General features: G+C 43.4%; 1 protein-coding gene across 10 annotated transcripts in view; it reads right to left on the reverse strand.

Annotated features, from left to right (window-relative positions):
* LOC106577441 (adhesion G protein-coupled receptor B3) overlaps positions 1-27,219 on the reverse strand; it is a 370,554-nt gene that overhangs the window by 136,559 nt on the left and 206,776 nt on the right. For all 10 annotated transcript variants that reach the window (XM_045687119.1, XM_045687115.1, XM_045687122.1 and 7 more), the window contains 3 exons: positions 24,835-24,910; positions 18,186-18,288; positions 17,158-17,201 (listed from right to left, as the gene is read on the reverse strand). In XM_045687119.1, coding sequence (XP_045543075.1) covers positions 17,158-17,201; positions 18,186-18,288; positions 24,835-24,910 — 223 coding nt within the window. The remainder of the gene's footprint in view (positions 1-17,157; positions 17,202-18,185; positions 18,289-24,834; positions 24,911-27,219) is intronic.

A 27,219-nucleotide genomic window follows, 5' to 3' on the forward strand; every position in this document is an offset into this window, starting at 1 on the left:
GTAAACTGATTCAGTTTAGAGGGGACATTCTTGACCCAAATTGCTATAGACCTATATCCATCCTACCCTGCCTTTCCAAGGTCTTCGAAAGCCAAGTCAACAAACAGATTACCGACCATTTCGAATCCCACCGCACCTTCTCCGCTATGCAATCTGGTTTCAGAGCTGGTCATGGGTGTACCTCAGCCACGCTCAAGGTCCTAAACGATATCGTAACCGCCATCGATAAGAAACAATACTGTGCTGCCGTTTTCATTGACCTGGCCAAAGCTTTCGACTCTGTCAATCACCACATCCTCATTGGCAGGCTCAATAGCCTTGGTTTCTCTAATGATTGCATCGCCTGGTTCACCAACTACTTCTCTGATAGAGTTCAGTGTGTCAAATCGGAGGGCCTGTTGTCCGGACCTCTGGCAGTCTCTATGGGGGTGCCACAGGGTTCAATTCTTGGGCCAACTCTTTTCTCTGTATACATCAATGATGTCACTCTTGCTGCTGGTGAGTCTCTGATCCACCTCTACGCAGACGACACCATTCTGTATACTTCTGGCCCTTCTTAACAACCCTCCAGACGAGCTTCAATGCCATACAACTCTCCTTCCGTGGCCTCCAACTGCTCCTAAATACAAGTAAAACTAAATGCATGCTCTTCAACCGATCGCTGCCTGCACCTGCCCGCCTGTCCTGCATCACTACTCTGGACGGTTCTGACTTAGAATATGTGGACAACTACAAATACCTAGGTGTCTGATTAGACTGTAAACTCTCCTTCCAGACTCACATCAAACATCTCCAATCAAAAGTTAAATCAAGAATTGGCTTCCTATTTCGCAACAAAGCATCCTTCACTCATGCTGCCAAACATACCCTCGTAAAACTGACCATCCTACCGATCCTCGACTTTGGCGATGTCATTTACAAAATAGCCTCCAATACCCTACTCAACAAACTGGATGCAGTCTATCACAGTGCCATCCGTTTTGTCACCAAAGCCCCATATACTACCCACCACTGCGACCTGTATGCTCTCGTTGGCTGGCCTTCGCTTCATAATCGTCGCCAAACCCACTGGCTCCAGGTCATCTACAAGACCCTGCTAGGTAAAGTCCCCCCTTATCTCCGCTCACTGGTCACCATAGCAGCACCCACCTGTAGCACGCGCTCCAGCAGGTATATCTCTCTGGTCACCCCCAAAGCCAATTCCTCCTTTGGCCGTCTCTCTTTCCAGTTCTCTGCTGCCAATGACTGGAACGAACTACAAAAATCTCTGAAACTGGAAACACTTATCTCCCTCACTAGCTTTAAGCACAAGCTGTAGCCCATCTATAATTTAGCCCAAACAACTACCTCTTCCCCTACTGTATTTATTTATTTTATTTATTTTATTTTGCTCCTTTGCACCCCATTATCTCTATTTCTACTTTGCACTTTCTTCTACTACAAATCTACCATTCCAGTGTTTTACTTGCTATATTGTATTTACTTTGCCACCATGGACTTTTTTTGCCTTTACCTCCCTTATCTCATCTCATTTGCTCACATTGTACATAGACTTATTTTTCTACTGTATTATTGACTGTATATTTGTTTTACTCCATGTGTAACTCTGTGTTGTTGTATGTTGTCGAACTGCTTTGCTTTATCTTGGCCAGGTCGCAATTGTAAATGAGAACTTGTTCTCAACTTGCCTACCTGGTTAAATAAAGGTGAAAAAAAAAAAATTAAGTTAGTGTTTAAATGTAAACTGATTCAGTTAGTGTTTAAATGTAAACTGATTCAGTTAGTGTTTAAATGTAAACTGATTCAGTTAGTGTTTAAATGTAAACTGATTCAGTTAGTCTTTAAATGTAAACTGATTCAGTTAATGTAGGAGAGTGGGAGCAGATTCATCTGCATAATATGACCAACAGTATAAATAGCTGTGCACTGACCCACACATTATTGTGATACAGTCAAACCATCATTATTTTACTAATATAATTCATTCAAATGTTATGGCTCTGCTGTCCCTATAGATCAACCAGTCAGATGGGGAAAAATTGCACGAGGTCATCATGAATGTGTTGGTAAGTCCTTGCTGACATCAAGGTTGTCCATGACTCTTTCTCAAATGACTCCTAACATGGCCCAGGGTAACACTAGTCATGACTGTAAGGGGTAGAATATGTGTCCCAAATGGCATCCTATTCCCTATGTGCACTATATAGGCAATAGGGTGGCATTTAGGACGAAGTAATGTACTCAGACACTGAAGGGGTGTAGAGAAATGTACTTTGGGTACCACTTTACTTGTATCTATAATGCTTTATAACTTGTTACAAGCTTGTATAAGCCTGCATAATGTCTTACAAGGTTTATAACATGTAAAATAACATACCATTTCCATGTTTTACATGTATGTATAGGGGATTGTATAGGAGGTATTTATGTACCCTGAATAATGGAATTGCATCATACAAGAGTACAACTTTCATTTTAATGTGAGTCAATTACAGCTGTCAATTAATAAAATACGGCCCACATGAACATTTTTGAAAATGTCTGTGCCCCAGTTTAATCCCCCTTGAAATTCATTAACTACTGAATGTTCTCATCTAATACTATATGAGAACATTATTCAAGCTCATATCTGTCTGCTCCACATCCTGGAAGTCCTACTAGTCCGGCAACAATCACTAACCAAGACACAGGACACCGTCACAAACCGTTGTAGTTCACTACTTTTCACCAGGGTGCCCATAGGGCTGTGGTCAAAAGTAGTGCACTATATATGGAATAGGGTGCCATTTGGGATACAGTCAAAGAGATATCAAATCCTTTTAATCAGGTATTTAGCAGTAACATTGCACAAGGTCTCCTCACTTAAGGTAGCTAACACAGGAGTACATTTGAGATGGCTGACACTGTCATCACGCTTTACAGCTTCCACTTATGTCCGAAATTAGAGAAATTGGCAAAGTGTGTCCAAAGTCATTTCTCCTGTACTTAACATCCAGGAGACACAACTCTGCTGTTGCTAATTATATTTGGCTAGTCCAATGATATTTTGACATGTAATTAGTCTTTCCGCTCACCTCAAAACATGAGTCTGAGGTGAGAGAGAGGAGGAGGAGAAGGAGAGAGCAGGAGAAGAAGAGAGCATACGAGAGGAGAGGAAATGGAGGAAGAAGAGGAGCAGCAGGAGGAGGAGTTATGTTAGGGGTATATCACTAAGATAGGGGATGAGCAGTCTGCTTCTGTTTTCAGAGCACATAGTAAACATATACAGATGGCATACGTACAGTACATACCATTTAGCAGATAGGCCTAGAGTAAGTGACTATATGTCACATCCTGACCATAGAAAGCTGTTATTTTCAATGGTCGAGTAGGTCAGGGCATGACAGGGGGGTGTTCTAGTCTAGTTTTTCTATCCGGTCAGGTTCTAGTTTTGTATTTCTATGTTGGGTTTTGTTTGGGATGATCTCCAATTAGAGGCAGCTGGTCCTCGTTGTCTCAAATTGGAGATCATACTTAAGTAGGGCTTTTTTTTCCACCTGGTTTTGTGGGAGATTGTCTTTGAGGTAGTGTATGTTTCACCTCTGCGTCACGGTTTGTTGTTTTGTTATTCAGTTTATTTATATGTATTGCATAGTTTCACAGTTCAATAAAAACGTGGAACGATAATCGCGCTGCACTTTGGTCTGCTCCTTCCTACGACAAACATGACACTAATGTTTTATATTTCAATATTTGCTGTAACACGTGACTGTGAATGCTGCTGGGTGTGAATGTGGTGTAGGGGAATGAAGGTGCAAATGTAAGACAAGTTGCTGAGGTGGAAACCATAAAGTTGAAACTTTAGAGGGAGGAAACTCCACACGATTCAAGAGTTCTACGTTCACATCTGTTAACTCTGATCACAGTGGCTGAGGTGAGAGCCTCAGTGGGAAGCGAGGACCTTTAGTGAAACTCCCATCTGATTCTGGCTTTATATTCAGCGGGTCTTTCTTCATTTAATGAGCAGGTCCAAAGCCTCGGACTATACCTCAGATAACCCTTCATGGGTGGTACACTGCAACCCGTTGCACCTCAGCTAACCCTTCATGGGTGGTGGACTGCAACCCGTTGCACCTCAGCTAACCCTTCATGGGTGGTACACTGCAACCCGTTGCACCTCAGCTGACCCTCCATGGGTGGTAGACTATAACAAGTTACACTATATCTCAGCTAACTCGTTAAGGGCGATAGACTGTAACAAGGCCTAGTTATTTCATGTTCATGAACGGTGCATTTTACCTAATGAAACCCATAGCGGCTAGCAAATGCAATACTTTACCCCACTAACTATAGAAACAATGTAGATTTTTTCACGTCAGGGGAATTTAGCGAAACAAAGTTGGGATCCTGAGGGGCACAGCTGTCTTAAGGCACTGCATTACAGTGCTAGAGGCATCACTACAGACCTGGGTTCGATCCTGGGTCTGAAAAATGTCAGCCTATTTGCAACCCACCTCCTTGTTTCCATGTTGGTGTGTTGCACTTACATTCAGTCCAGTATGAATCACATGATTATGAAGGCATCCATGTATGAAAGTGTGTGTTCTTACTTTAAATGTATGTAGTTCTGTCCCTCTGGTGTTCTTGTCTATTCATGTTCTGTATTATGTCATGTTTCATGTTTTGTGTGGACCCCAGGAAGAGTATCTGCTGCTTTAGCACTGGCTAATAGGGAGCCTAATAAAATACTACATACAAAATAATGACCATAGTGGACATACAGATGTAGGATCTTAATTTAAACCAGTTTGCTAGAGGCTGAAAATAATCCTGCAGAAACAGGAAATTTGAATTATTATGTGGATTATAATTAATGAATATTTTCGTAAGGGAAAATTAAGTCTGACATTTCAAAGTGGAAATTACAAACCTTTTTAAACCTCAAATACATTAGACGTTATACATTTCCTACATTGCATGACATTTCTCCTGCATCAGGGTGATCAAATTAAGATCTGTATGCATATACAATGCACACTAGAAGGGGAGGGGAGAATGCATGCCACATAGATGGTCTGGTTTTGATGAGATGCATTCCAAATGGCATTTGGGACTCGCCTTGATAAATACTCTGCCATCAGACATGATATCCCTTCTAATAGCGTGACAGAGTCAGGTGCCTTGGTAGTGGACAGCACCATTCAGACCACGGCTCCTTGACCACACGTATAACCAACGTTACATCAGCCAATCACAGACATTTAATGATGCACTTAACCCACACAGAACAGGGTCTGTATTAATAATGTCCATGTAATCAATGTAAACCCACACAGAACAGGGTCTGTATTAATAATGTCCATGTAATCAATGTAAACCACACAGAACAGGGTCTGTATTAATAATGTCCATGTAATCAATGTAAACCCACACAGAACAGGGTCTGTATTAATAATGTCCATGTAATCAATGTAAACCCACACAGAACAGGGTCTGTATTAATAATGTCCATGTAATCAATGTAAAACTTTGATCAGTGGTTGTTTCCCAAATGGCACCCTGTTCCCTATATAGTGCACTACTATACCAGCTACTGTAAACCATGGTGGTAGCAGTAGCATGTGTGCCTTTTTGATCAGTTGGCTGGAACTGTTTGAGGGTTACAATTTTGTGGAGTTCATGAACCCATAAAGTACACAGATGTACAATGCAATGTTTTCGCACACATATGTCGTTCGGGGAAGACAGCATGACCTGCAAACTGTTGATTGCACCCACAGTTTTATTGTGTAATGTTTGGACTCGGGGTGAATCAACAGTGGCTGGTATCTATCTATCATCTGGATTCTCTGCACCTGTCTGAATGTCTCTCTTACTGAGGGTGTCCATGACTGTAGTCATAGTGAGGCGATGCCTTAGTGGATATCCTGCTATCCTCTCCTGTCCTGTCCTGTCCTTTCATTTCCTGTCCTTTCCCATCCTGTCCTGTCCTATCCTTTCCTATCCTTCCCTGTCCTATCCTTTCCTTTCCTGTCCTGTCCTGTCCTGTCCTATCCTTTCCTATCCTTCCCTGTCCTGTCCTATCCTTTCCTATCCTTCCCTGTCCTGTCCTGTCCTATCCTTTCCTTTCCTGTCCTGTCCTACCCTTCCCTGTCCTATCCTTTCCTTTCCTGTCCTGTCCTGTCCTATCCTTTCCTATCCTTCCCTGTCCTGTCCTATCCTTTCCTATCCTTCCCTGTCCTGTCCTGTCCTATCCTTTCCTTTCCTGTCCTGTCCTACCCTTTCCTGTCCTATCTTTGGTATTTTTGGTATTTTATGAGGATCCCCTTTAGATGTTGCAAAAGCAGCACCTTCTCTTCGTGGGGTCCACACAAAACATGAAACATGACATAATACAGAACATTCATAGACAAGAACAGAACTATATCAATTTAGAAAAGGCACAAGTAGCCTATGCTAGACAACCATTTTCAAGTATTGCCATAGATTTTCAAGCAGATTTCAGTCAAAATTGTAACTCGGCCACTCAGGAACATTCACTATCTTCTTGGTAAGCAACTCCAGTGTAGATTTTGGCCTTTTGTTTTAGGTTATTGTCCTGCTGAAAGGTTAATTCATCTCCCAGTGTCTGTTAAAAAGCTGACTGAACCAAGTTTGCTTATCTCCATTCCGTTTATTTTTTATCCTGAAAAACTCCCCAGTCCTTAACGATTACAAGCATACCCATAACAATGATGCAGCCACCGCTATGGTTGAAAATATGGAGAAAGGGAAAGGAAAGGGAAAAGGGATACCTAGAATGATACTCAGTAATGTGTTGTACTGGATTTGCTCCAAACATAACAGCTTGTATTCAGGACAAAACGTTTTTTTGCAATGTTACTTTAGTGCCTTGTTGAAAACCGGATGCGTGTTTTGGAATATTTTTATACTGTACAGGCTTCCTTCTTTTCACTCTGTCATTTAGGTTAGTATTGTGGAGTAACTACAATGTTGTTGATCCATCCTCAGTTTTCTCCTATCACAACCATTAAACTCTGTAACTGTTTTAAAGTCACCACTGAAATCCCTTAACGGTTTCCTTCCTCTCCGGCAACTGAGGACGCCTGTATCTTTGTAGTGACTGGGTGTATTGATACACCATCCAAAGTTTAGTTAATAACTTCACCATGCTCAAAGGGATATTCCATGTCTGCTTTTTGTATATGTACCAATCTACCAATAGGTGCCCTTCTTTGCGAGGCATTAGAATCTGTGTTTGAAATTCACTGCTTGACTGAGGGACCTTACAGATAATTGTATGTGTGGGGTACAGAGATGAGGTAGTCATAAAAAAATAATGTGAATCACTATTATTGCACACACAGTGAGTCAATGCAACATATTATGTGACTTGTGAAGCAAATTTTTACTCTTGAACATATTTAGGCTTGCCATAACAAAGGGGTTGAATACTTAAACTTGAATGTAATCCCTTTTTGAATTCAGGCTGTAACACAACAACATTTGGAAAAAGTCAAGGGCTGTGAATACTTCACTTTTTAATATTGTTTTGCTTCATTGGCCTGAGCTATTGTTAGTTTGAATTCGAGACCAGACTGATCTCAGTTTGTCAGTGTCAGAATAGCCAATCATTTCGTTATATTTGTGTGGTGTAAAAAACAAAACAAAGACCTGGGCCTATGATTTCTTAATCCAGCCCTGTCTATGCAGTGGAGCAGAGAACAAACAGGAAATGGAATAGTATCTCCCCCTTAGCAGGAGAAACCCGAGTCTATCTTCCTTACTTATGTTAGTCAGCGTTAGTCTGTTTGGTAAATATCTTGGATACAAAGACTTTAACATGCTTTAGACAGCATTGGTTGCCATGGTTTCAGTCCTGTGTTGCGGGAGTGGTGATGTTCCAATGTTACAGATGCAATCTCTTCAGGAGGAATGTATTCAGGAGGAAAGTATTCAGGAGGAAAGTATTCAGGAGGAAAACTTATTGGAAAGACAAACTACTTCTTTTTTTGTATTCCCCTTTGCTTAATCATCATGTTTTTTCTGATTATCCATGCCTGTTGTATTTGACAACCCTTTACACAAAATGACAGCAAATCAGAATTTAGGCATGCATGATCACGCATACCAGATGCAGAGGACAGGATTGGAGGGTATAATACATACACTCATGTATTCTAACTGTTTTCCTGCACAAATTAATGTTGGTTCCCTTTGCTGGGTACACAAGTTAACCAACAAATTAATTGATTTACACATAAACCATCAGACAAACAGATTACTGATGACAAGAATAAACAAAACACAAACAAATATATTAGATTGTTATGAATTATGCATGAGTTCTACTTTGCTTGGACAAGCTTGTTGCCAAGAAACCAACTTGTGTTTTGTCAATTCCAGTTGAAATAACATCCTCCTCCAGGTGACGTTCCCCTGGTTCACAGTCGCTGTCCCTTAAAGTCTTTCAGCCGACAGGAGAAATACTACTGGACCTGAATCTATTCAAAAAGCTCCAATTATTCCCAAGAGACCAGAGAGTTGTGTGGCCCCTGATTCAATAGGAATTTAATTTGGTTGAATGTGCTTTAGTTTTCTTATCTGCCACTGAGTGGAGAAGAGAACCCATTTCTCTCGCTGTAACTCATATTGCAGCAGAAGCACAGTACAATTTTCACATTTTAGAGTTATTAAAATTAAAAAGCAGCCATATTCAATATACAAAATGGGGCTGCTGAGAATAACTGCAGCTATTTTGTACTGGAAGATGTAAAATCTGAATTCCTGTAGAATATTATATATTATCCCACAGGGATCATACTCTATTTTGTACTGGAAGATGTAAAATCTGAATTCCTGTAGAATGTTATATATTATCCCACAGGGATCATACTGTATGTCACCTATGATAGATACTGTATACCCCAGCGGTGCAACGTTGAAATGACCTCATTACAACATGATTCAAACCAGAACTGGTTGAAAAATTGTTCAAGTAATGTCATTGTGGTCAATTTTCCCTACCAGGAAGTAGATATATTAGCAGGCAAGGTAAATGTAGGCAAACAACCCTCAAGTGTCTGTTTATATGTACTTCCATAGGCCTGTAGTGACAAGCATAATCACATCATCCAACATAATTTTTTCTTCTGTTTTCTCCTGTATTGTTTTTCTATCTGACTGTTTACGCCTCTGGGTAGTTCTAACCAATGTCCCTGTCACCCACCCTCACTGTGAGCATTGTTTGGTAAAGGGAGAGGGTTGTGGGGGGCTACAACTGGGCTGAGCTGTCCTATAGGTGTGCCCCAGAGAGAGGGTGGTGGGGGGGATACACCTGGGCTGAGCTGTCCTATAGGTGTGCCCCAGAGAGAGGGTGGTGGGGGGGATACACCTGGGCTGAGCTGTCCTATAGGTGTGCCCCAGAGAGAGGGTGGTGGGGGGGATACACCTGGGCTGAGCTGTTCTATAGGTGTGCCCCAGAGAGAGGGTGGTGGGGGGGGATACACCTGGGCTGAGCTGTCCTATAGGTGTGCCCCAGAGAGAGGGTGGTGGGGGGGGATACACCTGGGCTGAGCTGTCCTATAGGTGTGCCCCAGAGAGAGGGTGGTGGGGGGGGATACACCTGGGCTGAGCTGTCCTATAGGTGTGCCCCAGAGAGAGGGTGGTGGGGGGGATACACCTAGGCTGAGCTGTCCTATAGGTGTGCCCCAGAGAGAGGGTGGTGGGGGGATACACTGGGCTGAGCTCTCCTATAGGTGTGCCCCAGAGAGAGGGTGGTGGGGGGATACACCTGGGCTGAGCTGTCCTATAGGTGTGCCCCAGAGAGAGGGTGGTGGGGGGGGGGATACACCTGGGCTGAGCTGTCCTATAGGTGTGCCCCAGAGAGAGGGTGGTGGGGGGGATACACCTGGGCTGAGCTGTCCTATAGGTGTGCCCCAGAGAGAGGGTGGTGGGGGGGATACACCTGGGCTGAGCTGTCCTATAGGTGTGCCCCAGAGAGAGGGTGGTGGGGGATACACCTGGGCTGAGCTGTCCTATAGGTGTGCCCCAGAGAGAGGGTGGTGGGGGATACACCTGGGCTGAGCTGTCCTATAGGTGTGCCCCAGAGAGAAGGTGGTGGGGGGGGATACACTGGGCTGAGCTCTCCTATAGGTGTGCCCCAGAGAGAGGGTGGTGGGGGGGATACACCTGGGCTGAGCTGTCCTATAGGTGTGCCCCAGAGAGAGGGTGGTGGGGGGGATACACCTGGGCTGAGCTGTCCTATAGGTGTGCCCCAGAGAGAGGGTGGTGGGGGGGATACACCTGGGCTGAGCTGTCCTATAGGTGTGCCCCAGAGAGAGGGTGGTGGGGGATACACCTGGGCTGAGCTGTCCTATAGGTGTGCCCCAGAGAGAGGGTGGTGGGGGGGATACACCTGGGCTGAGCTGTCCTATAGGTGTGCCCCAGAGAGAGGGTGGTGGGGGGGATACACCTGGGCTGAGCTGTCCTATAGGTGTGCCCCAGAGAGAGGGTGGTGGGGGGGGATACACCTGGGCTGAGCTGTCCTATAGGTGTGCCCCAGAGAGAGGGTGGTGGGGGGGGATACACCTGGGCTGAGCTGTCCTATAGGTGTGCCCCAGAGAGAGGGTGGTGGGGGGGATACACCTGGGCTGAGCTGTCCTATAGGTGTGCCCCAGAGAGAGGGTGGTGGGGGGTTACACCTGGGCTGAGCTGTCCTATAGGTGTGCCCCAGAGAGAGGGTGGTGGGGGGGGATACACCTGGGCTGAGCTGTCCTATAGGTGTGCCCCAGAGAGAGGGTGGTGGGGGGATACACCTGGGCTGAGCTGTCCTATAGGTGTGCCCCAGAGAGAGGGTGGTGGGGGGGGATACACCTGGGCTGAGCTGTCCTATAGGTGTGCCCCAGAGAGAGGGTGGTGGGGGGGGATACACCTGGGCTGAGCTGTCCTATAGGTGTGCCCCAGAGAGAGGGGTGGTGGGGGATACACCTGGGCTGAGCTGTCCTATAGGTGTGCCCCAGAGAGAGGGTGGTGGGGGTTACACCTGGGCTGAGCTGTCCTATAGGTGTGCCCCAGAGAGAGGGTGGTGGGGGTTACACCTGGGCTGAGCTGTCCTATAGGTGTGCCCCAGAGAGAGGGTGGTGGGGGGGATACACCTGGGCTGAGCTGTCCTATAGGTGTGCCCCAGAGAGAGGGTGGTGGGGGTTACACCTGGGCTGAGCTGTCCTATAGGTGTGCCCCAGAGAGAGGGTGGTGGGGGGGATACACCTGGGCTGAGCTGTCCTATAGGTGTGCCCCAGAGAGAGGGGTGGTGGGGGGGATACACCTGGGCTGAGCTGTCCTATAGGTGTGCCCCAGAGAGAGGGTGGTGGGGGATACACCTGGGCTGAGCTGTCCTATAGGTGTGCCCCAGAGAGAGGGTGGTGGGGGGATACACCTGGGCTGAGCTGTCCTATAGGTGTGCCCCAGAGAGAGGGTGGTGGGGGGGATACACCTGGGCTGAGCTGTCCTATAGGTGTGCCCCAGAGAGAGGGTGGTGGGGGATACACCTGGGCTGAGCTCTCCTATAGGTGTGCCCCAGAGAGAGGGAGGGAGAAGGTGAGGGACATAGAGAGAGAGGATGAAAGAGAGAGGGGGAGGGAGAGAGAGATGGAGAAGGGAAGGGAGAGAGAGCAAAAGAGTGAGAGAGAGGGAGAAAAAGAGAGAGAGGAGAAGGAGAGAGTGAGATGCTCCATTCCTCCACCAGTGCTGCGCTGTCCTACAGTTGTGCCCTAGGTGGCATCGAGGAGGAGTCACACAGTGAAACACGGAACACAGGCGGTGACCCGATCATGTAGGTTCACGCTATACAACATTCGCAGTGTACAACCCTGCCTTACACAGGAAGCGGTGCAGGTCCTAATCCAGGCACTTGTCATCTCCCATCTGGATTACTGCAACTCCCTGTTTGCGGGGCTCCCTGCCTGTGCCATTAAACCCCTACAACTCATCCAGAACGCCGCAGCCCGTCTGGTGTTCAACCTTCCCAAGTTCTCTCACGTCACCCCGCTCCTCCACACACTCCACTGGCTTCCAGTTGAAGCTCGCATCTGCTACAAGACCATGGTGCTTGCCTACGGAGCTGTGAGGGGAACGGCACATCCGTACCTTCAGGCTCTGATCAGGCCCTACAACCAAACAAGGGCACTGCGTTCATCCACCTCTGGCCTGCTCGCCTCCCTACCTCTGCGGAAGCACAGTTCCCGCTCAGCCCAGTCAAAACTGTTCGCTGCTCTGGCACCCCAATGGTGGAACAAGCTCCCTCACGACGCCAGGACAGTGGAGTCAATCACCACATTCCGGAGGCACCTGAAACCCCACCTCTTTAAGGAATACCTGGGATAGGATAAAGTAATCCTTCTAACCCCCCTCCCCCCCCAAAAAAAGATATAGATGTACTATTGTAAAGTGGTTGTTCTACTGGATATCATAAGGTGAATGCAGCAATTTGTAAGTCGCTCTGGATAAGAGCGTCTGCTAAATGACGTAAATGTAAATGTAAACACATGGTGCCTCTACTCTGGGTAAAGTTGCTGCCTCTCAGCAGGATAGAACACACAGTATAGAAGAATAGAAGGATAGAAGACATGGATAGAATGATATAAGGATAGAACACACAGTATAGAAGGATAGAAGGATAGAACACACGGGATAGAAGGATAGAATGAAAGAACACACAGGATAGAAAGATAGAATGATAGAACACACAGCATAGAAGGATAGAACACACAGGAGAGAAGGATAGAACACACAGGATAGAAGGATAGAACACACAGGATAGAAGGATAGAACTGTCACGCTCGTCGTCGGTGAAGGAGGACCAAAACGCAGCAGACATGCGGTTGTTCATTTTGAACATTTATTAACTCCAAAATGAACACAAAAATAACAAAAGAGAACGAACGATAAACTGACAGTCCTGTAACGTTGACACACACTAAACACGGAACAATCTCCCACCAATGACAAACACAAACACACCCTAATATATGGGACTCTCAATCAAAGGCAAATAGACAACACCTGCCTTCAACTGAGAGTCCCAACCCCAATTAACCAAACATAGAAACAGACACACTAGACTCAACATAGAATACATGAAAACCAAACAGTGCCCAAAAACCCCGGAATACTTAAATCAAATGCCCCTTCAACAAACACACCACCCCGAACCACATAAAACGAATACCCTCTGCCACGTCCTGACCAAACTACAATACCAATTAACCTTACACTGGCCAGGACGTGACAAGAACGCAGAGGATAGAAGGATAGAACACACAGGATAGAAGGATAGAACACACAGGATAGAAGGATAGAAGTGTCATGACGTTGGCCTGTGGGTAAGGTTTATGACCCCCCCCCCATAAATACCTTTTACCACTTCCCCTCTCTGAATCTACTGAAGGACTTGAATAGCCTGTGTTAAATATAGAGAGTCTGGGAACATCAAACAAATGGGGAAAGGTACCACATATTTTGTTAATAAAACCAGTTGGAAATATGCTTGGGAACGTAATGAGTATGTATGTCAGTTCGGTTGTCATCTGAGACATTATGACTGATGACAGGACGACATAAACTGTATCTGAGAAAGTATACACCCTCTAGTTATCAGAGTCACATGGAATTGTTATGCAATTGAAATGTTTGATATTGAAAATGTTTGTTAGGAGATGAAATGTAATTTTAGCTTCCGAATGAGAGATTTGGGTTTTCATAAGGAAAGTGCCCTGCTCGATCAGTGGCCCAACCCTGTGAAGAGACAGGGGTTATAAACGATGAAACACCTCCCTCCCCCTCTCCACTATATAATCCTTTGACGAAAAGATAACCGTTGGTTCCAGTACGGGAGGTCTGCAGCCTCTACGTTAGAAGGACACACATGTCAAGTACAGAACTAAGCCAACCTCGGCGTGAGCTCTGGTATGAACTGGTATGAACTTTGAGCTTATTCACTACAGAAGTGCTACTTCCTAGCCGTTGAGTTAGCAGCGGCCGCTGCTTACGTGGGCTAGGAAAGGACGGAAGACGGATCCAGTCTAACAACCAGACGAAGATACCACCACGTATCCAATCGACCACCATTGACATTCTTCCGAAAACAGGGAGATCTGTTGGCCAACCCGGCCAGCATCTACGACCAATCTACCGAAGCGCAGCTCAGAGTAAATATTTATTGCATTTTCCTTTTCCAAATGGGCGGTAATTTAGAATGCATAAGATAATGTATTTACGATAGCATAGCTGCTGTTTCTCTGTTCCTAAATCTTCCCGCTCTTTCATTCAAGCCCAACCCCCTTTCCTTTGTGTAGCCGTCATATCTGTTCCGTCTACCGGGACGTTTTCTGTATGACATCATTGTATTCTGTGTATTTGTAATTCTGTGTGATTAGTTAGGTATTTAGTAAATAAATAATTAAACCCAATTTTGTATTGCTGATTCAACTTGTTAGCCAGGGTTCGTGAAGATAACCAAGAATTTTCAACTTTCATTATGAGACTGAAAATAAAACAAGGGTTAATATTGACTGCTGTCGATGTAAAATATTACAAAGTATTTTAAGAGTTTATTCGGAAGATAACGGCTCTATAAACGTTCTTCCGTGGTGCCCCGACTTTCTAGTTAATTACATTTACATGATTAGCTTAATCAGGTAATATTAATTACAGAGAAATCATTTTATAAGTTAGCATGTCATATCACTTAATCCGGCATAGCCAAAGACACGACAGAAGGATAGAACACACAGGATAGAAGGATAGAACACACAGGATAGAAGGATAGAACACACAGGATAGAAGGATAGAACACACAGGATAGAAGGATATAACACACAGGATGGAAGGATAGAAGGATAGAACACACAGGATAGAAGGATAGAACACACAGGATAGAAGGACAGGACACACAGGATAGAAGGACAGAACACACAGGATAGAAGGATAGAACACACAGGATAGAAGGATAGAACACACAGGATAGAAGGATAGAACACACAGGATAGAAGGATAGAACACACAGGCTAGAAGGACAGAACACACAGGATAGAAGGACAGAACACACAGGATAGAAGGATAGAACACACAGGATAGAAGGATAGAACACACAGGATAGAAGGATAGAACACACAGGATAGAAGGATAGAAACACAGGATAGAAGGATAGAACACACAGGATAGAAGGACAGAACACACAGGATAGAAGGACAGAACACACAGGATAGAAGGATAGAACACACAGGATAGAAGGATAGAACACACAGGATAGAAGGATAGAACACACAGGATAGAAGGATAGAACACACAGGATAGAAGGATAGAACACACAGGATAGAAGGATAGAACACACAGGATAGGAGGATAGAACACACAGGATAGGAGGATAGAACACACAGGATAGAAGGACAGAACACACAGGATAGAAGGATAGAACACACAGGATAGAAGGATAGAACACACAGGATAGAAGGACAGAACACACAGGATAGAAGGATAGAACACACAGGATAGAAGGATAGAACACACAGGATAGAAGGATAGAACACACAGGATAGAAGGACAGAACACACAGGATAGAAGGATAGAACACACAGGATAGAAGGATAGAACACACAGGATAGGATAGAACCCACAGGATAGAAGGATAGAACACACAGGATAGAAGGAACTAATGAGTCATGAAGAACAATGTTTCTGAAAGCTGTGAGGGAGTCCTGTCTCAATGTTCAAATAATAAGAATGTTTAAAATATTTCAGAAACAGATGAAGGGAACTGTATGGGATATATAGTTGACGTTATCTGTTGACATTCTTCAATTTAAACCTTGTACATATGTAGGATCTTAATTTGGTCACTCTTTTGTAACTGAGAATTTTCCTATACAGCAGGAAATTCAACTTGTATTTCATTTGAGTTTAAGAAGGCTTCTAAAGTTTGTTATTTCCTCTTTGAAATTTCAGACTTGCTTTCCCTTCACGAAAATAGTATCAACCCCTACAAAAATGTCCATGAATTATAATCCACATAATAATTAACATTTCCTGTTGCTGCAGCATTATTTTTCTTGCTGTTACAAACTGGTTCAAATTAAGGTGCTACACAGGATAAGCTATGCTATCTAGTCCTTTCAGATGAGGATTAAGAAACCAGAATAAGAAAGCAGGTTAAATTAAATAGAGGTAAGATTTGAGTCTAATGTATATAATGATGGTATATTTTCTGACGCACAATGTGTAAGGAACAAAGAACACAAGGAACAAATAATGATGGCATTGAAACCAGCTTCTATCAAATCACTGAGTTCCTTGATATTCCAGCGGCACAAAGGATCTTTCATTCGATTTACCCTTATCAGTGTGCTATTACGGCTGTAATACAATGGCTGAAATACAACACTGAGGACAAAAGATGCATTCAAAACCTACATTGAATTTCCTCTGGCCTTCGCCGCTTATTGTCTCATACAATTGCTGAATAATAGGTGCCTGTAGCTGAATGAAATACAGGTACCCTGTATGGGAAATAATAGGGGATCGGTGATTTAATGTCCCTGTTCCTCTCATTTTATTGTACGTTGTCAAGAGAAAAGTCAGACTGCGTCCCTATTTCCTATGAAGTGCCCAGGTTTTGGTCAACAGTAGTTCACGATGAAGGCAAAAGTCAAACTGCATCCCTGTTTACTATAAAGTGCCCAGGCTTTAGTCAAACGTAGTGCACGAGAAAGGGAACAGGATGCCGTTTGGGATGCAGACCCAGACTTAATTCCCCGATGTTATTTAGAAGATTTATTCATTTCATCTGATTTTAATCTTCATAGGCTTTTTTTTCTGCTGAAGTAATTGTCCTCAAATCCCCTTACAGAGGACGACGGGCCCGGCACTAATAAATACAGAGTATAGGATAGTCTGAAGACATTTTGAGTAGGATTGCGTACAGTACACTTTGCCAAGAGTAAGCACCCTTGAACCTCTTAGAAGATGGACAAAACAGTGTTTTCATCTTCAGAGCATTTAGAAATGTAGTTTATATCAATAGAAATCAAAACGGTAATTCCATACATAACAGATACATCAACATCACCATGGATTAGAGAAGAGCAAGGAGAAAACAGCAAAAAGGAAAGCTTGTTCACTTACATGACGCTGTTATCCCACAGTGCACAGTAAGGACTCAGGGTACCCTGCATAACCAAGAAGAAGAGAGCACGCTGAAAACCTTCACTCATTGTTAGATAACCACATCAAAATGACCAAAGCCTCACAGATAGTAGATTCTACTCGTAATTATCCAAGAATAACTCACTAAACAAATTGTTCTTTTAACTAACGGCTATGGCGAGACCTCTTTAGATTGCAGTTCAGGGTTAAAATGTAAAATGCCAATGAGAATTGGTTGCAGTTTCACTTTGAATCACTTTAGCCTCAATTAGCGTTGAAGAACCCAACAATGGCTACAGCCACATGTTTAGAGTGCATTAGCCAACAAACAATGGTAGAGTCATTGATTCAATAACTCATTTGCAGGCGCCCAGTGTAGCAGGTGTGTCATGAGAGAGAGAGAGAGAGAGAGAGAGAACACTGACATGGCACTGTCCAGATAATTACAAGGACAAGCTCTCTTTACAACCCTGGCCTTTTGGTTAATCTCTGAGATAAAGACGATCGTTCAGAGGTGATGCAAAGCAGCATGTCATTGTCAGAGCCCATATATTTCAACTTGTCCTCCTGATTCAGATCTGGGCCTGTATTTATCAAGCGTCTTAGAGTAGCACTGCTGATCTGGGGTCAGTTTTGCCTTTTAGAATAAAATGAATTAGGTTAATATGGACAGGGAGGACCTGATCCTAGATCAGCACTCGTACTCTGAGATGCTTTGTGAATATAGGTCCAGATATACAGTATCTTCTCTGTACAATTAACTTTTTGTAACCGTGTTTTAGTGTGGACTCAGTTACATGGATTGCCGTCATGTAACTGGGTCCAATGTATCAGTTACACGATTAGCTGATTGGATAGCTATTAAACATCTGCCTTCTCTGTATCGCTTGTATGCCTTTTCAAGAAGTGAGGGAGTCTTGGGCAAGTACTTACATTGTGAGGAGGTCATTCTTCCCCTCGATGAATTAAAATGAAAGATGAAAGGTGAATAAAATAAAGGTTCTTACGTTGGCCAGGTGAGCCAGCTCGATCTCCAGGTGGGACTCTGTTATCCTGGGCTCTGGTCTCACTGTGACAGCGATGACCTTGGAGCTCACCGCCGTGTGGTTCCTGGGTGGAAAACAGAGTGATGTACAGCATGAGATGGACACTGATTGGAAGTTGTGTCACTTAGGCACTGCTACACAAATACAGTATGTTCGGTCCCACTTTAAACAAAGTGCATCTTATAAAGGTTATATATAGCTTCATAATGGCTTCATAATCACTACATAAAGGCTTCATAAGCACTACATAAATGCTTCACAATCATACAAACCATATGATTAAACTTTATGTTCTGTCTTATTATAAAGGTATATGTCAGACAAATGCATTAGTTTGTCTGTTTGCACAAAAGGTGTGTTAATAAAATGCTTGTGTGGTTTTCCCTAAATGAGTTGTGTTTCATAGACTTACCAAAGACAAAATGATATTCAACGTTTACAACATGACGCCTCATTCAGAATGTTGATACTATTGATGTACATACAGGTTTAGCTGATATTATGAATGTCCTTTGATGCAAAGAACAACACAAAATGTCATGTCACACCTCTCTGTGAGGCACTTGACAAACACACCAGCTGTGGCACTGCAGGACAAGACCTGACACACAAAATGACTCACGTGAAGCAAGTCAACCCAAATACAAGTGAACTGGAGCCCGGACAGAGTGAGAGGAGAGAAATTAGGCACTGGGGGGCCAACTTAGGGTGCGATTTCATGATCCATTTGGAGCGAGTCACAAAAGATTGAAAATAGACACGTCTGGAACTTTGGCCTTTTCTATGTTAAATTAATCACAGTGAAGTGTCTCTACCAAACAACCTGAATCTAACAGAGATCTTTAAACACTGTCTGTTTCACAAATGGCACCCAATTCCCTTTTTACTGCACTACTACAAAAGTACTGCACTGTATTCATTATGGATCCCCATTAGCTGCTGCCTTCCTGGGGTCCAGAGAATAGGGTGCCATTTGGGACGCATTCCGTGCCGCTCCCTCATCTCATGCAGCGTATATCTAGTCTAGCTCCACAGCAAAGCAAGACAAATCCCCAAACCAACTTCAAATGACGCCTCCTCTCCTTTTGTCTAGCGTTAGCTTATTTACTTCCTGAAAATAGATATGGGGGGGGATTCTAATGCTGAATAAAAATGAATGACTTTCTCTCTAGAGTGGTAATATGTTTTGAAACATATTAATACAATGTAGCTCATGAAAGGGTGACTTGGTAGAAAGCGGTCTTGGTACACTTCTGAACCTGCCTTTCTTCTCACCTCACCTGAACTGCCCCAGAAAAGGAGAATGAAAGAGAACTACTCAAAAGGAAGTTAATTGGAGCCTTTCTACTTTTTCAGGTTCAGATCTACACTATGTCCTCTTTGCACTTTATTTGTCTTTATCTTCAAGGGAACGTGTGTCATGGGTTGGAGAACAGAGAATGTCACATTTCCTTTTCCTCTTTCATCTCTCTCTTTCATTTACCTCCTGGGGAAACAGAACAGTAGGTTGTGACACCACCAAACTGATACTACACTGACTGACTGGTTCAAATGACACCATACTCCCTATAATATAGTGCACTACTTTTGACTAGGGCCCATAGGACTCTGGTCAAAAGTAGTGCTAAATGTAGGGAATAGACTGCCATTTTGGTTGCTGACTGACAGAGCCTGACCTACAGTTCTCTAGGGAGGGTCGGAGAAGGTTCTAGAGCTCTCCGCTGGGCCCAAAGATGTTCCATAGAACGTCTGGAACTCTCTAGAGCAAAAGACTGTTCGATGTTTGATCCTGGGCAAGAACACCACAATCTGGGTCAGTGTGTCTGCTGTTTCCATAAACAGGCCACATTACTAAGTCAAATATGGATGTAGGACTGGTTCACAAAGTAAACTAGTGCAGATACAACATCAATGGATGGCTTTTATAAGAGTAGAATATCAGTGACCAGTAGTAATACAATAACTATGGATGGCTTTTATAACAGTAGAATATCAGTGACCAGTAGTAATACAATAACTATGGATGGCTTTTATAAGAGTAGAATATCAGTGACCAGTAGTAATACAATAACAATGGATGGCTTTTAGAAATCAGTGACCAGTAGATACATAACAATGGATGGCTTTTATAAGAGTAGAATATCAGTGACCAGTAGTAATACAATAACAATGGATGGCTTTTATAAGAGTAGAATATCAGTGACCAGTAGGTATACAATAACAATGGATGGCTTTTATAACAGTAGAATATCAGTGACCAGTAGTAATACAATAACAATGGATGGCTTTTATAAGAGTAGAATATCAGTGACCAGTAGTAATACAATAACAATGGATGGCTTTTATAAGAGTAGAATATCAGTGACCAGTAGTAATACAACATAGGATGGCTTTATAAGATAGAATCCATGGCTTTATAACAGAAGTGAAGTAATAATAACAATGGATGGCTTTTATAAGAGTAGAATATCAGTGACCATTGGAAATCTATCTGCACTTCTAACGCTATACTTTCATCAGTAGATTATATATATTTCACTATATATCCTCCAGGACCGTCCTACAGTGGGCTAATGTATAGTTGTAGTGCAGTACTCCCAAGGAAGCTAAGAATAGCAACATAATTTCTTTGAAAGGGTCGGGTGCTGTGTTGTTTGGTTTAGTTGAGACCGGGAACAAACAAATGGTCTACGATTAAGGTTTTAAGATTTCCGATAGAAACGTGACACGTGCGTGGTTCACTGCTATGAAGAGAGACTGACTGATGGCTACGTTTCACTTCAGGTTGCTAACATTGCTGAATGTGTTATTTTGTCTTATCTGCTAATGGTTTTCCTCTCAGTGTATGAGTGCCAGTAGCAAAAGCTGTCTACTCTGTCAAAAGCAAGCTTTGTGCAACAGGAAAATAAATCTGATTGTGGGTTGTTGTAGGTAACATCTCTAGCCAGCTAGTTAACATATAGCCAGTAGCTAACTATCTAGCTATCTAGCACTGTACACTAATGATAACTAATTAAGTGAGAGAAACAATAATAGCTACCCATATGACAAAGTGAAAACATGTATTTAGAAAATGCTAATTTACAGAAAATGAAATATATAAATATCTCATTTCCGTAAGCATTCACACCTCTGAGTCAATACATGTTAGAATCCCCTTTGTAGTGACTGGGTGTATTGATACACCATCCAAAGTGTAGTTAATAACCACATGTAGTGACTGGGTGTATTGATTCACCATCCAAAGTGTAGTTAATAACCACATGTAGTGACTGGGTGTATTGATACACCATCCAAAGGGTAGTTAATAACCACATGTAGTGACTGGGTGTATTGATACACCATCCAAAGTGTAGTTAATAACCACATGTAGTGACTGGGTGTATTGATACACCATCCAAAGTGTAGTTAATAACCACATGTAGTGACTGGGTGTATTGATACACCATCCAAAGTGTAGTTAATAACCACATGTAGCGACTGGGTGTATTGATACACCATCCAAAGTGTAGTTAATAACCACATGTAGCGACTGGGTGTATTGATACACCATCCAAAGTGTAGTTAATAACCACACCATGTCTGCTTCAAATTTTTTTAAACATCTACCAATTAGGTGCCCTTCTTTGCAAGGCATTAGAAAATATCATTGGTCTTTTATGGAATCTGTGTTGAATCTGTGTTTGAAACTTACTGCTCGACTAAGGGATCTTACAGATAATTGTATTGTGGGGTACAGAGGTGAGGTAGTCATTCAAAAATCATGTTAAACACTATTATTTCATACAGAGTGACTCCATGCAACGTATTATGTAACTTGTTAAGCACAGTTTTACTGCTGAATTTATTTAGGCTTGCCATAAAAAAGTGGTTGAATACTTATTAAATCAAATAATTTCAGCTTTTCATTTTTAATTACTTTGTTAAAATTTCTAAAAACATAATTCCACTTTGACATTATGACACAACATCTCAATTTGAATCCATTTTAAATTCAGGCTGTAATACAACAGAATGTGGAGAAAGTAAAGGGGTGTGAATATTTTCTGAACGCACTGTATATCTTTACACCAGCAAAAGCTGATGGGTGGCATGCCCATCATAGAGTATAATGGTTCTAGCTAACTGACGTTAGCTAAGTAGAGGCTACATTCCTAGGCTCATATGGTTCTAGCTAACTAACGTTAGCTAAGTAGAGGCTACATTCCTAGGCTCATATGGTTCTAGCTAACTGACGTTAGCTAAGTAGAGGCTACATTCCTAGGCTCATATGGTTCTAGCTAACTGACGTTAGCTAAGTAGAGGCTACATTCCTAGGCTCATATGATTCTAGCTAACTGACGTTAGCTAAGTAGAGGCTACATTCCTAGGCTCATATGGTTCTAGCTAACTAACGTTAGCTAAGTAGAGACTACATTCCTAGGCTCATATGGTTCTAGCTAACTGACGTTAGCTAAGTAGAGGCTACATTCCTAGGCTCATATGGTTCTAGCTAACTAACGTTAGCTAACTAGAGGCTACATTCCTAGGCTCATATGGTTCTAGCTAACTAACGTTAGCTAAGTAGAGGCTACATTCCTATGCTCATATGGTTCTAGCTAACTGACGTTAGCTAAGTAGAGGCTACATTCCTAGGCTCATATGGTTCTAGCTAACTGACGTTAGCTAAGTAGAGGCTACATTCCTAGGCTCATATGGTTCTAGCTAACTGACGTTAGCTAAGTAGAGGCTACATTCCTAGGCTCATTCTGTATCAGCATAAGAGAGAAGATTGATAGAGTCATTGCTATAATTCTAATAAAGTACTGACGTGTACAGATGTTTGTGACATGGACTCATATTAACTTAACACTGATGGTTGTAATGATGTGTAGTTCAATGTATCTTACTTCATATAGCTTTTGCTCAGGCATCATTTTTACTTTCTCTCTATGCAAGAGATTCAAATTCTAGGCTTGTGTCCCAAATGGCACCCTATTCCCTATATAATGTACTTCTTTTGACCAAAGCCCTGGTCAAAAGTAGTGCACTAAATAAGGAAAAGGGTATCATTTGGTGGGTAAAATAATCATGATAATATCTCCTTCTGAACTCACTCCATCCTGGTTAAATCATATTATGTTCTCGTACTACTAATTAGAAGGGACAACGGACGACTAAGCAATATTTCATGGTTGGTTTATGCTTTCAAGCTGGTTTCCAATATTGTTAGTAATTCTGTTTATCAGTTTGGACATTACTGTCATTATGTATTGTCAAGGCTCTCATCCAGTTAGAGCAAGGCTGCGTATCAAATGACACCCTATTCCCTATGTAGGGCTCTGGTCAAAAGTACACTTTGTAGGGAATAGGGTGCGATTTGGGACACAGCTGTTGTGTCATCCTCCTCAGCAGAAAGCAGAGATGAATTGTTGTTGAGTCTGGGAGTAAAGCTTGTCGTTTTAATTCATGAAAAGTTACAGGGACACTTGACTTGATCAGCTTTGATGGATTCTTTGATAATTGGCTTGTCATTTATGGATTACACTACTGAAAGATTGTATTCTACTACGATATTCTAAAAGAAAGTAATGCCATTTTTCCTTTTGAAGTATTGATGGTGTTCTGGTAGAATGATGCATCATGGTAGTAGTATGTCTGTTGTACCTCCACATCATTTTTGATCTACTGTATATAATGTACCTTGAGAAGGGTGTTTGTATCCTCGTAGGTACAGTAGTATATATAGTGCAGTACGTAAAATGAGCTTTTGCAAGTACGTATAGTGCAATGTAGAGGACATTCCCTGGAAAAGCAGTATTTTATGAACCCTCCCTGGATAGCCTACACTACCTGTGAAATACTATTGGAGGATTTACACTCAGGCAGTGCAGCAGATATTTTACATCTCACCGCTGTCTCGCCTGGACCGTGTCCCAAGTGACTACTTATTCTCTTATTTCCTCTGTCTCTCAGAGAGAGATAGAGAGAGACAGAGAGACAGAGAGAGAGAGACAGAGAGAGAGACAGAGAGAGAGAGAGACAGAGAGACAGAGAGACAGAGAGACAGAGAGACAGAGAGAGAAGGAGTGACAGAGAGAGAGAGAGAGAAGGAGTGACAGAGAGAGAGTGACAGAGCGAGAGAGAGTGACAGAGCGAGAGAGAGTGACAGAGAGAGAGAGACAGAGAGAGACAGAGAGAGAGAGAGAGAGAGAGAGAGAGAGAGAGAGAGAGAGAGAGAGAGAGAGAGAGAGAGAGAGAAAGACAGAGAGAGAGAGACAGAGAGAGAGAGAGACAGAGAGAGACAGAGAGAGAAAGAGAGAGAGACAGAGAGAGAGACAGAGAGAGAGAGACAGAGAGAGAGACAGAGAGAGAGACAGAGAGAGAAGGAGTGACAGAGAGAGAGAGTGACAGAGCGAGAGAGAGTGACAGAGAGAGAGAGTGACAGAGAGAGAGAGACAGAGAGAGAGAGGCAGAGAGAGAGAGACAGAGAGAGAGAGACAGAGAGAGAAGGAGTGACAGAGAGAGAGAGTGACAGAGCGAGAGAGAGTGACAGAGAGAGAGAGTGACAGAGTGCTAGAGAGAGAGAGAGAGAGAGATGTTGATAGAGAAGATGTATGGCCCATCTTACCTTGGTGAAGGCAGCATCAGTCCCAGAGTCTTGTACAGGACTGTCCCCAGGATGAAAACAGGTGATCCATCCATGTCTGATGGGCAGAAGGAAATCAGTTTGGACACTGTTGGTTACAGGACAGTTTTGTTGTGGTTGTGGTTATACAGTGTCTTATGAATGGGCTGGCCATCTGAAAGATGTAATAAACCTTAATAATCTCAACAACACTACAGTACAGGGTCAAAAGATAGTCATAAACCAACATATAAGGCCACAGACCCAGACAAACTCTTAATGATGGGCTTTATTTGGAGCTATATTTGGCCATTGTGCGCAGAAAGACTTTCCAGGCAGCGAAACAAGCCACTTCATAACTTTCCTGCCAACAGCAATCAGCTAAATTGTCCTCTACAATGAACCATTGATAAAGGCTAAGGGATAGTCCAATGAACCATTGCCTGTAAGGCAGTGGTCACTTCAAGACATTCCTAGTCAATCACCAAACACTTCTGTAGAAATGCCAAAAATAAAGGCTTGCACTCCTTTTATGTATTTGTGTTGTGCTGTTGGCGGGAGGTGCACATGATTCAGAAGCCATGTTGGTGGTAGGTGCACTTGATTCAGAAGCCCTGTTGGCGGGACGTGCACATGATTCAGAAGCCCTGTGGGTGGTAGGTGCACTTGATTCAGAAGCCCTGTTGGCGGGAGGTGCACTTGATTCAGAAGCCCTGTTGGGGGAGGTGCACTTGATTCAGAAGCCCTGTGGGTGGTAGGTGCACTTGATTCAGAAGCCCTGTTGGGGGAGGTGCACTTGATTCAGAAGCCCTGTTGGTGGGAGGTGCACTTGATTCAGAAGCCCTGTTGGGGGAGATGCACTTGATTCAGAAGCCCTGTTGGTGCTGGTGCACTTGATTCAGAAGCCCTGTTGGCGGGAGGTGCACTTGATTCAGAAGCCCTGTTGGGGGAGGTGCACTTGATTCAGAAGCCCTGTATACGGGTAAGCAAAGTGTTCCCATTTTGAACCATTTCATTGTGCCTACGGCTCCCACAACCTCGGCCATACTGGCCTACATGAGATTTCATAACTCTTAAAACAATGACCAGAGAGAGACTGTCAACAGAAAATAAGTGCTTTTTTTATGAGTGAGTTCATGTCTAAGTTTATTCAGCACTGTCAACACTGTTATTATTCAACGCTATTACAAAGCAGAAAACTTGCTTCTCCTATCTTCCACTCGCGCTGCAATGAATGAGTAACGATGTGTATCGATAGCCCTGCGTTTTTATTATTATTAGCAGCTTGTCGTGTCTATTTCAATATTGAGGAATATTTCACTTTCTCTGGTCATAGGAACGACATGAATTTGTGCATGAGGCAGATGTGGTGTGACTCGAGTTTTGAAATCAGGTGAAAGACAGTGTCCCTTCTCTCTGGTCAGTTTCACCGGAGGAAAGGAAGGAGAGAGCAGGGACCGTGAGAGGAGGACCCTCTGCTGTTCTCTCCCTCTTTCTGCTGAGACTAATGCAGTGTTCAAAACAAATCTCTGACTTCCGACTTCAGTGCATTCAAGACAACTGGGAACTCTGAAAAAACTTGGAATTCCAAGTCGGAAACTCCGGCATCTTTCTGGGGCTCCGACTTTCCGACCTGAAGAGCACTCTTTGACTTCATTTTTTCCCGAGTTCCCCCAGTTGTCTTGAAAGCACCATGACCATCAGATGCAGGTACCATCAGTCCTGTAAAATAAAATTGCAAATTATTTGCAAATTATTTACATTTATGCGAGGCACCTTCCCAACTGCTCTCATGTCACCACGCTCCTCCGCACCCTCCACTGGCTTCCAGTTGAAGCTCTCATCCACTACATGACCATGGGGCTTCCCTACGGAACAGCAAGAGGAACTGCCCCTCCCTACCTCCCTATCTGCTCATCCACTACATGACCATGGGGCTTCCCTACGGAACAGCAAGAGGAACTGCCCCTCCCTACCTCCCTATCTGCTCATCCACTACATGACCATGGGGCTTCCCTACGGAACAGCAAGAGGAACTGCCCCTCCCTAACTTCAGGCTATTCTCAAACCCCAACCCAAGGTCTCTTGGCCCTCCCACCACATACGGGAGGGCAGCTCCCGCTCAGCCCAATCCAAGCTCTTCTCTGTCCTGGCACCCCAATGGTGGAACCAGCTTCCCCCTGAAGCTAGGACAACAGAAGCCCCCCCCCCCCTTGTAGCTACATTATTGTGGGGAAATGTACTTTTTATGCCTGTGATATGTGGTTGTCCCACCTAGCTATCTTGAGATGAATGCACTAACTGAAATCTAATATGTTCTGAGAAGAACAATATTGGCAGGCCAGTTATATAGCCAATATGCTGTGATAATGTATTAGGCCTACTGCA

Source organism: Salmo salar, chromosome ssa01 (genome assembly GCF_905237065.1).
Source record: "Salmo salar chromosome ssa01, Ssal_v3.1, whole genome shotgun sequence".
NCBI lineage: Eukaryota > Metazoa > Chordata > Actinopteri > Salmoniformes > Salmonidae > Salmo > Salmo salar.